This window comes from Oncorhynchus masou, chromosome 17 (genome assembly GCF_036934945.1).
Source record: "Oncorhynchus masou masou isolate Uvic2021 chromosome 17, UVic_Omas_1.1, whole genome shotgun sequence".
In the NCBI taxonomy this organism is placed as follows: Eukaryota; Metazoa; Chordata; class Actinopteri; order Salmoniformes; family Salmonidae; genus Oncorhynchus; species Oncorhynchus masou.
This window is the reverse complement of record NC_088228.1, coordinates 30,746,276-30,763,462: the sequence shown is the minus strand read 5'-3', so window position 1 is coordinate 30,763,462 and position 17,187 is coordinate 30,746,276. Positions and strand designations below refer to the sequence as shown.

The window sequence follows — 17,187 nt, the reverse complement described above, 5'->3', positions numbered from 1 at the left end:
TTGGCTGTGTGTTTAGGGTCGTTGTCGTATTGGAAGGTGAACCTTCGCCCCAGTCTTAGGTTCTGTGTGCTCTAGAGCAGGTTTTCATCAATGATCTCTCCATACTTTGCTCTGTTCATCTTTCCCTCGATCCTGACTAGTCTCCCAATTCCTGCCACTGAAAAACATGATGCTGCCACCGCCATGCTTTACCGTAGGGATGGTGCCAAGTTTCCACCAGACGTGACGCTTGGCATTCAACCATCTGAATATAGATATTCATTAGATACTTCTTGAAGGTTGTGTGAAATGAATTGTTATAACATGAACATTTTCAAACACACAGCACTTGGGAAACATTGATCAGGGATGACCAACCCTTCTGAAGAGCAAGTAGGATTCTCTTCCATCCCTATTTTAAAGATTGAGTTCACCCAAATGACAAAATATAAAATCAAGGTGTCCTTACCTTGAAAGCAGTCTATGGACAAGCAAACTGTAATCTATGATGTGGTTACCCACTGCCATCAATCTAAAAATGTCCTGTGCAGAGACTTGGCATAGTGGTAACACTCCCCGGCACATGTCACATACAACTTTCCACCTGGGAACAGGGATCAATTCCTACTTCCAAACGTCTCACTGTTTCTAGCATTTTGCCTGTCTCCCTATCTCATTTCATTACTGTCTGAATAAAGAGTCAAACCACCTAAAAAAAATATGAGCATACTTTACATTTCATCACCTAAAAACCTAAAAGTAACAAAGTTGTTGAATATTGGGTGTTCATTTAATGTTCAAAGCATCCTGAATACACATATTTTCCCACCCTGGTCATAGGACTTAGCCATGTAAAAATACATAGAATTGCAGGAAATGAGCTTTAAAACAGTAAAATCTTCCTGGGGGAGGACCCCCAGTCCCCCATCTAGGGATTGTGTCAGGGGGCAATGAAATTCACATGGCAAACTCCAAATATAGCACAAAACTGTAGACCTACAATGTGAACTGAAAGTACTTGCCGTAATGTACTTTTGTGACATAGCCGTTGCCTTAGAAATGAAAAGGACGTATATGCTTGATAACTAGTTTTATGTTGGTGTAAAGTTGCTTTTGTTTAATGGTCCAATGTAAAATTCCGTTTTATACAAGCCAAATGTATGGGTGGACAAACGCGATCATATTTTATTTTGCCCCGAGGCTGCAGAAATTGCAAGTGTTTATCATGTGCTCTTAATAGGAAGAGACCACTAACTGTACAATACAGTATGTGATTGGGGTTTTAAAATATTTACTTGGACCTGACCTGTATATTTCAGTAATTTGAGCAAGAATTTGAGGGGGTGGGCATTTATAATGATCATTGTCTGAACAGATAATACGATGTGAAAATGGTGGATCTAGGCTAGCTAAATCCATTAACAGGCTTCTTCGAACCGGATTTAAACAGGCTGTTTAACTGGACCTCTGATTGGGGATTTATTCAGGAGGGAGCATTGCAACAAAATGGAGTATTGCTTTTTAGTAAACATTTCTGATTGACCACATGAGAATGACAGTGAAACAGGTTCTTAAGAATTATTTTTGACTGGGAATGGGCGAATTTTGCATGCAGTTCATAATCTGGCCTTTAGATGCCCATGTAGCAGCATCATTGTAGCTGAGAACAGCTAGCTAACGCGTATCACAAATATCCCCAAACCCTGGGGCTGCTTTTCACTAGTTAGCTAGTTAAAGACTAGCTTTATTGACAAAATATGCAGAAGTATGAAAAGCTTGAAAAGATTGGAGAGGGTAAGTGTCTGTTTCTTTCCCAGGATTTCTCTTGCTGATAATGTTTTCCGTTAGCATTGCTATGACTGCTACTAGCTAATAATAATAATAGCTAGCTAATAGTAATGTTAGCAGCAATCATATCCGTAATTTTAAATGACAAGTCATTGCTAAGTGACACGTTTGATAGTGTTTAGATATTTGGTAGTATTTACTAACGTTAGCAGCAAGCATAAGCTACGACACATTTAGCTAACGTTAGTTACCTACATTACTATTAGCTAGTTGTCTGACGCGTTAGCTTGCGTGCTAACAAAATATAGCTAGTTAACTAGACATGTTGACGTATCAATAAAAATATGTAACATAAGTTATATTCTCGTCGGCACCTGGTTAAATTAGTTGAAGTTGGCTGCTAGTTAGCTTTTCATTATTATATGTAAATAATTAAACTAGTTAGCCCAGTCCAGGGCAAGTTAGCTAACTACCTTGCTAATTAGCACAACCCATTCAGTCAAGCTCGCTAGCAAACGTTGTGATTTCTTTCTCCAGGTACATATGGAACTGTTTTCAAAGCAAAAAACAGAGAAACTCATGAAATCGTGGCTTTGAAAAGAGTGAGATTGGATGACGACGATGAGGTAGGCATTTTTGAGACTACAAATACAGCTACTTTAGCTTGCTGTCCAACTGGTTAGCACATTTTTTGATGGCTCAATTTGGTTGCTGCTGTACGCTAGGGCGTATTCATAAAGCAGATTATGTTGCAAAACATTTCACACACGGCATCAAGCACGAAGAGAGCTCCCACTGCAGGTGTGAAATGTTTACTGGTCTGTTTGATAGGACTCGAGTTTTCAAATGACACCACTTTGTCACTTGCTTACGACTGCAAGTTTTTTTTACAGTGCCATGGAGGGACCTACCTGAAATTAGGACCTAACTAAAATTCTTGTTTTAGCAGCTGTTTGGCTAATGATTACACCCCTTGTTTCATGTAGGGGGTCCCAAGTTCTGCCCTGCGAGAAATTTGCCTCCTGAAGGAACTGAAGCATAAAAACATTGTGAGGTAGGTCTGAAGTGAAATGTGTCAAATTCTGAAAATGCATAGGTGGCTCAATGTATTTATGGCATAGCATAGTTAGACCGGCCTGACTTAGTAAGTAGTAGTAAGTTACTTTTCAAGAGTGTTGTAATTAGCATTAGATTAAATATCTAGCTATGCAAAGAGTTTAATTGACAATTCATTTTGTTTTCCCAAGGTTGCATGATGTTCTGCACAGTGACAAGAAGTTAACATTGGTGTTTGAATTTTGTGACCAGGTGAGTGTTGACATTATTGTATAAAGAGGAGTTTGTAGTTATGACAATTTGCCAATAAATTTGACTGACCATTGTAAAGTAGATTTGACCGCAGGTTCAACTATAAGGGTTTTGTACTTTTCACCAGTTTGATATGATGAGAAGACATGTAATGTTGCTGATAGAACTTCTGTTGTTTACAACCACAGGATCTAAAGAAGTATTTTGACAGCTGCAATGGAGACCTAGATCCAGAAACTGTCAAGGTGAGTCATTGCTATTAGGTCCTGGCACAATTATCGTGTCACCGACCAATTATAACAATAACAAAAAACATTATCATTAGTTTATTTTAAACCGAGATGTTAACAATGCTCTGTTGTAGATCATTTTCTAAGATGCATTATGATCCATGACAAGCTCAAAATACTTTTCTACAAAAAATGACAGTTATGACAATAACCATGTCCATTTGCTTGACACAGGGTGACCTTTAGGTGAAATTTGAGTCCAAAATAGGTGACGTAGTGAGCAGATAAAATCTTTCAGTTAGTGTGAAAATTAAGTGGCTAATAAAGTCAGACAGCTAACGTTACAACATCAGATGAGCTAACGTTAGTAACCTAACCAATTTGCTATAGTATTAACTGGTATACTACTCCTTGTCGGTGTTGTGCCGAAAATCTTCCCCCTGCCAGAATCCCCCCCCTTGCATGAACGCGCATGTACTCAATTCTTTATTGCTGCAGCTTGCTAGTTGAGTTTTCTGATCACGTTTGTCGGTTTGTTTGCTGGTGAGGCATTAGTAATGTCGGCAGTTTTTGGTCTGCAGTTTTTGGTTTGGCTATCTGTTTCAAGTGTATTAGTCTATAAATAAATATTTTTGCCAAAATTCATCATCTCATCCATGTCTTATTCGACTAGTAGTTGTTCTGAAATGTTTATTGCTTGCCTACATTTTACTCCCTCTATTTTTAATATAACACGCATACATTAATTATTCATTTCCGTTTCCTGTCCTGACGTGATGTTTGTTCTATAGAAAGTATTTGACTCTAGCTACAAAATTTAGGAAATTAGGTGGGGGGAAGAATGTAGGCAAGGCCATTTTCTTGCATGCTGAACCCCCCCCCCCCCCCCCTTCTTTCTTGGGACTGCAAGGCCTGGCATACTTATGAATCATTTTGGTAGCTCATGTTGACCAGTAGTGTGTGTGCCACAAAGTATTTGACTCGAGCCACAAAATTAAGGAAATTAGAAGGGGGAGGGGGATTTGAGCAGTGCCATTTTCTTGCCTGCATGCGCTTTCACGTGGGGGGATTTTCGGCACAACACTGTTCATCACGTTATTATGTGGTAGTTGCTTACTGGACCCTGGCAATCTGTGTGAAATGTTTCCTAGCGAACTAATGTTTTCCCTCTGTGGTTCATTTTCAGAATGAGAGAATTAGGTGAAAATGAGGCGTTGCTTGTTAAACAAGTGGATTCAGGGATCAAGTGTAGCTGTAGCTGGGGCCTGGCTTAAGCTGGATGCCAATAGAAGTGAATGAAATGTCACACACTTTCCCTCTTTCAATAAATTGGATAGAAAGGGATATGCCACTGGTATACTCGCTGCCTGAAAGAGATTATGCCAACAAAGGGTATCATGCTCTGCTGGCACATTGTAGAACTGATGTCCATAGGCAGAAGGTGTACAGTGTAATAATGTGCAGTGTAGCCCAAAGCTATTGCTTTTGTTGTGTTGAACTTGACAGTAACACTTATGTGAGTTAGGGGGGGGGTATTTTTGCACACATGTAGCCTTGTGTACTTGTTCGATGTCTACTATAGTGGCCACAGAATGCCTGTTTGTTTCTTTCTATTTCTACTTTAACCCTAGGATGCAGAGTAAACATGGCGCCCCAAGAATGCATATGCCGGGTCAAAATGACCCCATTAATATAATTTCTGTTTTATTTATGTGTCTAAAATATGATCAATTTTGTGGAACATAATTATTTTTGAGTGATTTGTACATTTCAATAATTATTTTGTTTGAAATGTTTTTAGTCGCTCTTCAACAGTTTGATACACATTTCAATGATAATATATTATGAAAATTCATTACAGCTATTGAAAATATGAGCACATGTTTCTTACAATCAATCTTACAAAGTTTCACATTCAACCTTTCAGTGTGAAGAACAAAATACAGTTTCTTGCGAAAAGTATTCCTCCCCCCTGGCATTTTTCCTATTTTGTTGCCTTACAACCTGGAATTATAATTTATTTATTTGGGTGTTTTGTATGATTTCATTTACACAACATGCCTAACACTTTTAAGATGCAAAATCTTTTTTATTGTGAAACAAACAAGAAATAACACAAACTGAGCTTGAGTGTACATAACTGTTCACCCCTCTAGTCAGTACTTTGTAGAGACACCTTTTGCAGCAATTACAGCTGCAAGTCTCTTGTGACAAGCTTATAGAGACATATCCCATCTAGCCACTGGGATTTTTGCCCATTCTTCAAGGCAAAACTGCTCCAGCTCCTTCAAGCTGGATGGGTTCTGCTGGTGTACAGCAATCTTTAAGTCATACTACAGATTCTCAATTAGATTGAGGTCTGGGATTTGACTAGGCCATTCCAAGACATTTAAATGTTTCCCCTTAAACCACTCAAGTTTTGCTTTAGCAGTATGCTTTGGGTCATTGTCCTGCTGGAAGGTGAACCTCTGTCCGAGTCTCAAATCTCTGGAGGACTGAAACATGTTCCCTCAAGAATTACCCTATATTTAGAGCCATCCGTCATTCCTTCAATTCTGACCAGTTTCCCAGTCCCTGCAGATATGGAAAAATATTGTGTTCTCGGGGTGAAGAGAGGTGTTGGGTTTGTGCCAAACATAGAGTTTCCATGATGGCCAAAAAGTTACATTTTAGTCTCATCTGACCAGAGTACCTTCTTCCATATGTTTGTGGAGTCTCCCACATGCCTTTTTGCGAACACCAAATGTGTTTGCTTGTTTTTATTTTTAAGCCATGGCTTTTTTCTGGCTGCTCATCCGTGAAGCCCAACTCTGTGGAGTGTACGACTTAAAGTGGTCCTATGAACAGATTCTCCAATCTCCGCTGTGGAGCTTTGCAGCTCCTTCAGGGTTGTCTTTGGTCTCTTCGTTGCCTCTCTGGTTAATGCCCTCCTTGCCTGGTCCGTGAGTTTTTATGGGCGGCCCTCTCAGGTTTGTTATGGTGCCATATTCTTTCCATTTTTAATAATGGATTTAATGGTGCTCTGTGGGATGTTCAAAGTTTCTGATATTTTTTTATAACCCAACTCTGATTTGTACTTCTCCACAACTTTGTCCCTGACCTGTTTGGAGAGCTCCTTGGTCTTCATGGTGCCGCTTTCTTGGTGTTGCCCCTTGCTTACTGGTGTTGCAGACTCTGGGGCTTTTCAAAACAGGTGTGTGTGTGTACTGAGATCATGTGACACTTAAGATTGCACACAGGTGGACTTTATTTCTACTTCTACATTGGCACACACTGTACAAAGATTTTTCTTTTGTGTTATTGACTACATTACATTACATTTAAGTCATTTGGCAGACGCTCTTATCCAGAGCGACTTACAAATTGGTGAATTCACCTTATGACATCCAGTGGAACAGCCACTTTACAATAGTGCATCTAAATCATTTAAGGGGGGGGGGGTGAGAAGGATTACTTTATCCTATCCTAGGTATTCCATAAAGAGGTGGGGTTTCAGGTGTCTCCGGAAGGTGGTGATTGACTCCGCTGTCCTGGCGTCGTGAGGGAGTTTGTTCCACCATTGGGGGGCCAGAGCAGCGAACAGTTTTGACTGGGCTGAGCGGGAACTGTACTTCCTCAGTGGTAGGGAGGCGAGCAGGCCAGAGGTGGATGAACGCAGTGCCCTTGTTTGGGTGTAGGGCCTGATCAGAGCCTGGAGGTACTGCGGTGCCGTTCCCCTCACAGCTCCGTAGGCAAGCACCATGGTCTTGTAGCGGATGCGAGCTTCAACTGGAAGCCAGTGGAGAGAGCGGAGGAGCGGGGTGACGTGAGAGAACTTGGGAAGGTTGAACACCAGACGGGCTGCGGCGTTCTGGATGAGTTGTAGGGGTTTAATGGCACAGGCAGGGAGCCCAGCCAACAGCGAGTTGCAGTAATCCAGACGGGAGATGACAAGTGCCTGGATTAGGACCTGCGCCGCTTCCTACGTTTGTTTGTGTGTAACTCTGTTGTTTTTGTCGCGCTGCTTTGCTTTATCTTGGCCAGGTCGCACCAGATCTTATTTAGGGGCTTCATAGCAAAGGGGGTGAATACATATGCACACACCACTTTTCCATATTTTTTTTTTTTGAGAATTTCTTGAAACTTAAGTTATTTTTTTAATTTCACTTCACCAATTTGGACTATTTTGTGTATGTCCATTACATTAAATTTGAATAAAAATCCATTTAAATTACAGGTTGTAATGCAACATTATAGGAAAAACGCCAAGGGGCGATGAATACTTTTGCAAGGCACTGTAAAACCACCTTAAATGTTTTTGAAATATTGTAAAAACATGTTTATTTGAAAATCCAAAGTTCATCATCAATTATAAACGACCACACAAACAATTGTGAATTCAGAAAACATGAACACTAAAAGGAACAAAGTCTGCGTGTGTGATGCTGTCTTAGTCCATCCATTTGTTACAAACCACAAGCATGTGACTGCTCTGTGCAGACGGGTGTGTTGCACTGAGAACACCAGCAGCTGACTTTTCTATCCTTTGCACTTGGGCAGAGCTGGCACCTTTTCTGGTCCTGGCTGCTCTGAGTGGTGGTGGCATGGCTCTCTTTTGTCACACCATAAATATGTTATCAATTACTTGGATTTTTGTTGTTGTAGCAAAAAGCAAGGTCAGTTTGTCGAGCGCAATGCAGTGATTTCCGTAGGAAATACATGCAGGTCATATTTGACCCACATGAAAACTTGGTAGTGATGCAAAAAACTATTTTTTTTAAAGAAATTTAAAAAAACAAAACGATGATGTTGGAACATTAAAGACACATTATTTAAGGAATTCCTGGAATATTAGATGATGATATTTTTGGGGATCAATACAGCAACAAAACAAACGTGACCAGACCTATGCATCCTAGGTTTAAGATGTTATTTTTCCCAAATGCAATATTTAGATGTGTGTGTGGTCACAGGCATTATATTATAAAGGCTAACTGCAATATTAGTGTTTTTTTTTTTTTTTTTTTTTCCCAGGACTTAAATGTCATTTGCAGTAAAATCAAGGCAACAAATGACATTGGATTGCTTTCCTTACAGTTTTTAGTTGGGTTAGGTTCACATTAACCACTTTTTTTATTTTACACACAGAGACTGATCATGTAGATCATATTCTTTGTTGCTTTAATTAGTTAACCTGCATTCCCCCCGAGCAGGGATTTTTGTGATTGTTTCAATGCAACAACAAAAAGTGTCACCATTTTGGGCCCTCATCAGTTTGCATCCCTGATGTCAATGAATTTGTTACCCCAAATTCCATAATCGTCACGGCCCTAATTGAGATTCAAATAAGGAGCAGAATATGGCTCTAATGATGTCCCATCATTAGAGCTCTGTCCCTTCAGGATTTTGTGGCCAAATTTTTTTTTTTTTTAATATATTTGTTTTTGCTTGGCAATATGTAAATATTTTGTTACAAATGTGCTGACAAGGGGAAAAGTTTGTAAATCTCATTGAGTGAGAATACTGTAGTATTACTGCCTTGTGTTTCTTTATCTCTGTGCTTAACTTGGTCTTCCCCTACTTTCTGTATGTGCAGTCATTCATGTACCAGCTGTTGAAGGGGCTTGCCTTCTGCCACAGTCGGAATGTTCTCCACAGAGACCTGAAGCCACAGAACCTTCTCATCAACAGGGTAAGTCTGTGGAATATTGACCGTTTTTTAATTTCTAGTTCTAGAAAGTCCTAACAGAAATGTTGTTGCTTAGTTAGTGAGAAAGTATTTCCCTTTTTAAACGTGGTATGATTTGCTTAATTTAGAATGGGGAATTGAAGCTGGCTGACTTTGGCCTGGCTCGAGCCTTTGGAATCCCAGTGAGATGTTACTCAGCAGAGGTGGGATATTGACTACATGTTTATATGCAATTACACGATTCATTGGGATACTGGCCTAACTTACTGGTGACACTCAAGCTTCTCTCTCTCTCTCCTGAAGGTTGTGACGTTGTGGTATAGGCCCCCAGATGTGCTCTTCGGTGCCAAGCTTTATTCTACCTCCATTGACATGTGGTCTGCTGGATGCATATTTGCAGGTATGTGTAACGTCAAGGTTAAAAAAATTGAGACGCGAATTCAAGGGGGATGATCTTACGGTCTGTTCACACCTGTGTTTTATAACGCTCAAATAAGTTGGGGCCTCTGCAGACCTGCCAACCTGCCACATGTGTTGCTGCATACCAAGCACGTAATTTGAAGACAAAGTATGCTGGTATGAAAAACGACCCTAAAGTACACAAAAAGAGGCATCTAGTCGGCACCTTGTGGTTTTTGACTTTGGCCGTCTGAAGTTGGAGCAGAACCAATCAGAGGGCTTGGTCGAAGAGAAAAAAACAGGGAGGAAGAGGCTAATAGACAATCTTTGGAAATAATCTCTAGCCCTCCGCTCCTGCGGCACCTGTAATCGTAGTACTATTTTCCTCTTTTGAGCTGGATGGCATCTCTCCCCTTCGCGTACCACTGCTGTATGAGGAAAAGGGTAGAAACAATTGTGAAGTTGAACAAACTGTTTGCCAAATACACGGACTAACAAATTGCATAAGTTAGGCAAGCACATAACAAATATTATTTTGTAGTTAGTTAAAGCGCTACGGCGTCATTATAACACAGGTATTTGGCTACAAAGTTTAGTCAACTAAGCGAGAACACTTTCTAGTCCGCACATGCTTTGATCTCCCCAACAGTAGCAGGCACGAGTGTGTCAACAAGCAAGGAAACGTGTTGCGGTAGTTCTGTGCACGTCGCTGTGTGGCTGGAAACGTACATGGCGGAGAGCTGTTCCGCTAATACCATCCTTCACAGGTTATGTCGGTCTGTGAAAGTTTAGTAGGCCTATGTTAATGAATCAGTTCTTAATTTACCTTTTCATATACAGTACCAGTCAACTTTGGACACACCAACTCATTTATTTGACTAGTTCTGATTTGTAGAATAATAGTGAAGACATCTAAACTATGAAATAACACATAGGGAATCATGTAGTAATCAAAAAAGTGTTTAACAATTGAAAATATATTTTAATAATGTTTGATTTTCTTCAAAGTAGCCAAAAATCAAATCAAATCAAATTTTATTTGTCACATACACATGGTTAGCAGATGTTAATGCGAGTGTAGCGAAATGCTTGTGCTTCTAGTTCCGACAATGCAGTAATAACCAACAAGTAATCTAACTAACAATTCCTAAACTACTGTCTTATACACAGTGTAAGGGGATAAAGAATATGTACATAAGGATATATGAATGAGTGATGGTACAGAGCAGCATAGGCAAGATACAGTAGATGGTATCGAGTACAGTATATACATATGAGATGAGTATGTAAACAAAGTGGCATAGTTAAAGTGGCTAGTGATACATGTATTACATAAGGATGCAGTCGATGATATAGAGTACAGTATATACGTATGCATATGAGAAGAATAATGTAGGGTAAGTAACATTATATAAGGTAGCATTGTTTAAAGTGGCTAGTGATATATTTACATCATTTCCCATCAATTCCCATTATTAAAGTGGCTGGAGTTGAGTCAGTGTCAGTGTGTTGGCAGCAGCCACTCAATGTTAGTGGTGGCTGTTTAACAGTCTGATGGCCTTGAGATAGAAGCGGTTTTTCAGTCTCTCGGTCCCAGCTTTGATGCACCTGTACTGACCTCGCCTTCTGGATGATAGCGGGGTGAACAGGCAGTGGCTCGGGTGGTTGATGTCCTTGATGATCTTTATGGCCTTCCTGTAACATCGGGTGGTGTAGGTGTCCTGGAGGGCAGGTAGTTTGCCCCCGGTGATGCGTTGTGCAGACCTCACTACCCTCTGGAGAGCCTTACGGTTGAGGGCGGAGCAGTTGCCGTACCAGGCGGTGATGCTCTCGATTTTGCATCTGTAGAAGTTTGTGAGTGCTTTTGGTGACAAGCCGAATTTCTTCAGCCTCCTGAGGTTGAAGAGGCGCTGCTGCGCCTTCTTCACGATGCTGTCTGTGTGAGTGGACCAATTCAGTTTGTCTGTGATGTGTATGCCGAGGAACTTAAAACTTGCTACTCTCTCCACTACTGTTCCATCGATGTGGATAGGAGGGTGTTCCCTCTGCTGTTTCCTGAAGTCCACAATCATCTCCTTAGTTTTGTTGACGTTGAGTGTCAACAAAACCCTTTGCCTTGATGACAGCTTTGCACACTCTTGGCATCCTCTCAACCAGCTTAATGAGGTAGTCACCTTTTCTTAATGCGTTTGAGCTAATCAGTTGTGTTTGTGACAAGGTAGGGTTGGTATACAGAAGATAGCCCTATTGGGTAAAAGATCAAGTCCATATTATGGCAAGAACAGCTGAAATAAGCAAAGAGAAACTACAGTCTATTGTTTAAGACATGAATGTCAGCCAATCCGGAAACTTTCAAGAACTTTGAATATTTCTTCAAGTGCAGTTGCAAAAACTGTTAAGCGCTATGATGAAACTGGCACTCATGAGGACCACCACAGGAAAGGTAGACCCAAAGTTACCTCTGCTGCAGAGGATAAGTTAATTAGAGTTGACTGCACCTCAGATTGAAGGCCAAGTAAATGCTTCACAGAGTTCAAGTAAGAGACACATCAACTGTTCAAATGAGACTGCGTCAATCAGACCTTCATGTTAGAATTGCTGCAAAGAAACCACTCCTAAAGGACACTAATATGAAGATACTTTTTTTTTTGTTTTGTGGGTGGATCAGCTTTAATATTGCGGATAGATTGTTGCTTCCATCAATGTAATTGTCTGCAACATTTCCAATCCCCTATGTATACACTACCGTGCAGAAGTTTGGAGTCACTTAGAAATGTCCTTTGTTTTTGAAAAAAAAGCACATTTAATTGATCAGAAATACAGTGTAGACATTTGAGCCTGTCAACGAACCCACAAATGCTGATGCTCCTGATATTCAACTCGTCTAAAGAAGGCCAGTTTTATTACTTCTTTAATCAGAACAACAGTTTTCAGCTGTGCTAACATAATTGCAAAAGGCTTTTCTAATGATCAATTAGCCTTTCAAAATGATCAACTTGGATTAGCTAACACAACGTGCCTTTGGAACACAGGAGAGGTGGTTGCTGACATTCCGTTTAAAAATCAGCCGATGACAAGGCATGTTGAATGAATGGTATTAGTCAGACCTAACTTGATGGATGAGGTCAGGGATGGAGATCTGAAACAAGCTCATATAGGCCTAGTTCGGTTGTTTCATATTCCAAATAGCCTACAGTAAGCCAGACTACTACATTGCATCCAGTAATTGAATTAATTTAGAATTTTGTCCCCAAACAAAATTAAGAAGCCACTTTACATTTTCACAAGACCATCTATATAAATACACCTATTAATTAGAATAATCATTACCCCTAAATTTAACCGAGAAAAAATGTGAGCGTCATTGAGACCTCAATTTCATTTAGGATCAAATACTAGACCAGTGTTTCCCAACTTCAGTCCTCAAGTCCCCCCAACAGAACTGATTTTTGTTGTTGCCTTGGACAAACTCACCAGATTCAACTAATTGGCGGAAGGATGATTAGTTGACAAGTTGAATCAGGTGTGCTTGTCCGGGGCTAAAATTAAAATGTGTACTGTTGGTGGTACTCAAGGAATCGAATTCGGAAATATTTGACTAGACAACTGTGTTGGCTACATTGTTTGATATAATTTATGGCAGTTACAGGTTTTTCAAAATACTCTAACCTCCTGAGGGGGCCACTGACATTAGCTTTTTAGTGAGCTACTGAAGACCAGCCAATTATGAAGTACCCATAACGGTCTATAGCCGGGAACTCCAACCCTGTTCCTGGAGAGCTAGCCTCCTGTAGTTTTTCGTTTCGACCCCAGTTGTAACCAACCTGATTCAGTTCATCAACCAGCTAATTATTAGAATCAGTAGCACTAGATACGGGTTGGAACAAAAAACTTCCAGAATGGTAGCTCTCCAGGGACCGGGTTGGAGAGCCCTGGTCTATAGCCTACCATTCATACTGGGAGTCTTCTGCCAACATCTTTATTAGGCTAAAAACAGGTGCATTTGCCTATGATTTGATCTGTGGGGTTTTCACACGCTCGCTGCCATGGGGTCCAATGCCATGCTGAAGTGGTACTCGTAAAAATGATTTAAGGTTGGCAGGTCTGCCTCCTGTCTTTTTTTGAGTCTACAATAACTTATCTTTTATTTATTTTTTAGAGTTGGCAAACGCTGGAAGGCCTCTTTTCCCGGGTAATGACGTCGACGACCAGCTGAAGAGGATCTTCAGATATCCTTTCCGAGATGTTTTTCGATAGTTAACCACCAAGTTCAGCACACTGTCCATTTGTTGTGTGGTATGTAGAAACAGAACACATGAACTAAAGTTGGTCCACTTTGTTGAGATGAAATCTATTGTAATGACTCAACTTGACGAGTCCTATTTAGTGGTGACAAGTCATTCCTTAATGCTGTTGTGGCACATTGTTGGGTACACCAACTGAAGAACAGTGGCAGACAATGACAAAGCTCCCAGACTACAAGGTAGTCAAACCCACTCATTTTGTGAATTACAGTTGATCATATAGAAATCCATGTTTTCTACTGCCTGTCAGGAAAAAAATGTGATTTATTTGATTTACAAGGTATGAGATGAATGGCAGTTTCCAGATCACAGATTCATCTCTAAGAGAAGGAACAAATATTTTCTGCTCTGCCGTTTGTTTACATTGTTTTTTGTTGTTGTCTACAGCCGTACCCCATGTATCCAGCCACGACCTCACTGGTGAATGTTGTCCCCAAACTCAGTAGCACAGGACGGGATCTGCTACAGGTTAGTATTGCCCCCCCCCCCATGACCATTTTATATTATTCAGTATACAATGTATTATCATGCTATACCATCCCTTGATGTTAACATCAATTTACAATCCAATGTCCTTCACTCTTCTATTGTATAGCTCTGAATTCATATGTTTGCACAGATACATATGTTGCAAACCCACACAAGTGGCATTAAAGCAGCATGCATGTGTCTGGAGTTGTGTAGTTTGTAACTAGTTGACCGCTAAACTGGGAAAATCAACTTACCACCAGGTGGAGCCAGTGCAAGGCTTTTTCCCAAACCTAACTTGAATCAAAGACAGTACAGTATTAATTGTATTTATTTAACTAGGCAAGTCAGTTAAGAACAAATTCTTATTTTACAATGACGGCCTACCCTGACCAAACCTTTCTCTAACAACGCTGGGCCAACTGTGCACTGCTGTATGGTACTCCCATGAAGATACTAGACTAAAACTGCTCTCCAATAGAAATCCTCGATCACACTTGTTGGCGACGTCATAGCGATGTTGGCCAACAAAGGAATAATTTTGGACTTCCCAAACCCTGTTCTGTTTCGCAAGCGTTCCCAGAAGTTTTGCGATGTTGCGCCTGTGGGTCTAGAAACTGCTTGAATGCTCAAGAAATGTTTCCGTACAAACGCATATTTTTAGTCACATTCTCTCTCTTTTTTTTTTTCTCTCTCTCTTTTAGAATCTTTTGAAGTGTAATCCTGTCCAGAGGATCTCTGCAGAGGAGGCCTTGCAGCACCCCTACTTTGCTGATTTCTGCCCACCGTAGATGAGATGCCAAAACACACGTCACTTAACTGAACCTCAGACATTGGCCTCAATCCTCTTTCTCTCCATCTCTAACAGGACCTGTCTATCCTGACTCCCTGCAAGACTCATCTCCCAGCAGCACCTGTTTTAACTAAGACTTCCCTTCAGTATATCCTGTTGTGCCTCCTAATGGAATTGAGTCCTTGTCTGCTCTGCAAGATTTTAGATTCTATTAGCAAGCCGGTTTGTCTTCTCTTTGTCTGTTAAGCACATTAAGCGCACTGACATAGGAACATAACATGTAGCGATGAACAATTCTGCACCCAGAGAAACAGTGAATCATTCTGAGCCAACAGCTGCACTGCAGAGTAAGCGGTTTGAACAATTGCATTAGTGTGCTGCATAATGTACTGGCAAAAATGTAGTTATTTGGATACATTCTTCAAATAGTGTTTGTGCCACTGCTGTTATTAACGTGTCAATATTGCATTAATAGTTTGTGATAAGATTGGAGACCGTCTTCCTTGTCCTTCATCATAGTCTAAACCATTTTCCACTTACTTTAATAGGAGATTGTAAAACAGAGGGGGAGGTTTATTTATATTCATCAGTTACTTCTCAGGCTCTCTATTTAGCTTTTTTGTATTAGATTGATTTTTTTTTGTGCACTTTGGGTAAATGGCGTTTTTTCTTTTTTAAAATAGTTTAGATCTTGTCCGCGGTCAAGTAAAGTTGAACACAAAGACGGGGTCAACATATGGGTTATGAACAGTGGACCATACGTACGGTACTTGAGTAACTGCTTTTATTTTTTTAGTTTAATTTTGTAACTTTCTACCATCTTTACTCATTGACCTGATGTCTTATAGCTTAATGAAAGTGAAGTGAGAGCGGCGGACATCCGTTGATACCTATATTACTACATTACGGTTGTTTTGCACCACTGACTTTAGCTGTGTTCACGCAGATGGGTAACTTGAACTAGTATGTTTTGCAGTGTTATTTTACTCCAGGTAGTCGCTACTTATCCCACGAAAGCCAACATTTTTAACTCCTCTTTTGAGGTTGCTGTCAGCTACCAAAACTTTGGTTTTGATCAATAGGGAAAATATTTCATTTTGATGTAAGAGAAAAGAATAGAATGCATGTATTTATTGATAATTGAATGTCTGCTTATGTATGCATTTAGTCTCTTTTTTTATATATATACAACACATTACCTTTCATGAGTTGCAATGTTCTCCTTATTAAAATAATGAAATGTGTGACACTTAGTTCTTTAATGCTTTGGCTGTGTGTGTGTGTGTGTTTGCATCCGAGTTGAGTTGGAGCGTCACAAGATTCCATTATCACATGTAAAGACGAGCAATTCCCCGTGCTTATTTTAGAGAAGAGTACTGTAGAATATTAGTTTAAATATGACATGATTTTAATCTTTATTTAGAATTACGTGTGAACTTTGCACTTTCCTGTTATCATAGTTTTATTGTAGGACTTGGGTTAAGTATTTAGACACTTGCTGTCAGTCAGTGGTCTCGAAATTTCAAAACACGACAGTTCAATAAAGTGGACTCAGAAGTTGTTTCTTGTTCTGCTTTTTGTTGTGTGGAAAATGATTTACAATTTGCCCATTTATTTTCTGTTCAAGTCAAAACTGAGCCCTGTCAATATCAGCTGGGGCACGGTGGAGAAGATGTCCAAAGTGGAGAGCCTTTGTTGCAACTTTCTGCCCTACGCACCAGCAAGTGCAACAGGGATGAGTGAGTTTCAGTTAAGCTGTTATCATGATTACAGACCAATGATTTTAAAGTTACCTTTAGCCCCTAATATTATTGCCAAGACCCCAGTTACACAACCGGTCCAAGTAGTTGAAGGAAGCCATATGGAGGGAGGCATCGTAATATCACGTTGTGTAGGGGTGGATGATCTGATCTACACTGATTAACCGATGCACCAAACAATGCTGATTACATTTACAGATAATCCATCACGCTTCACATACAATTGAGAACGTTACACTTGATAAAGAGAGGGTATAAAGTATTTAATGACTACTTAAGGTCAATCACAAATGATATATCACATCTACAGTACATAGAGCCAGATTAACCTAGTTCAGTTCCACAGCTGTCTGTAGGCCTCCAACAGGGTGAGAAATACTATAATCCATACTCCACTTTAATCGTCTACACTTGTCTAAAAATGTGGGCACAATCCGAATGTGGGCAAGATCAGGACGAAGGACGCATATGAGAACCAGGTATAAGCAGA

At 40.1% G+C, this 17,187-nt stretch overlaps 1 protein-coding gene across 1 annotated transcript; it reads left to right on the top strand.

The window, feature by feature from the left end:
* The first annotated feature begins 1,233 nt into the window (after positions 1–1,233).
* Positions 1,234–16,498, top strand: LOC135558839 (cyclin-dependent kinase 5). The gene is made up of 12 exons (XM_064993004.1): positions 1,234–1,773; positions 2,305–2,393; positions 2,754–2,821; positions 3,015–3,075; positions 3,264–3,320; positions 8,881–8,976; positions 9,102–9,176; positions 9,277–9,373; positions 13,532–13,603; positions 13,797–13,855; positions 14,064–14,144; positions 14,849–16,498. The coding sequence occupies exons 1-12, from the start codon at positions 1,737–1,739 to the stop codon at positions 14,933–14,935; spliced, it is 879 nt and encodes a 292-aa protein (XP_064849076.1). The 5' UTR covers positions 1,234–1,736; the 3' UTR covers positions 14,936–16,498.
* Positions 16,499–17,187: the final 689 nt, after the last annotated feature.

Excerpts from the sequence above, each read along its gene's own strand:
- LOC135558839 (XM_064993004.1), top strand. The coding sequence starts at position 1,737 with ATGCAGAAGTATGAAAAGCTTGAAAAGATTGGAGAGG. Across the intron at positions 2,394-2,753 it reads GATTGGATGACGACGATGAG|GGGGTCCCAAGTTCTGCCCT; the intron begins GTAGGCATTTTT and ends TGTTTCATGTAG. Across the intron at positions 14,145-14,848 it reads CAGGACGGGATCTGCTACAG|AATCTTTTGAAGTGTAATCC; the intron begins GTTAGTATTGCC and ends TCTCTCTTTTAG.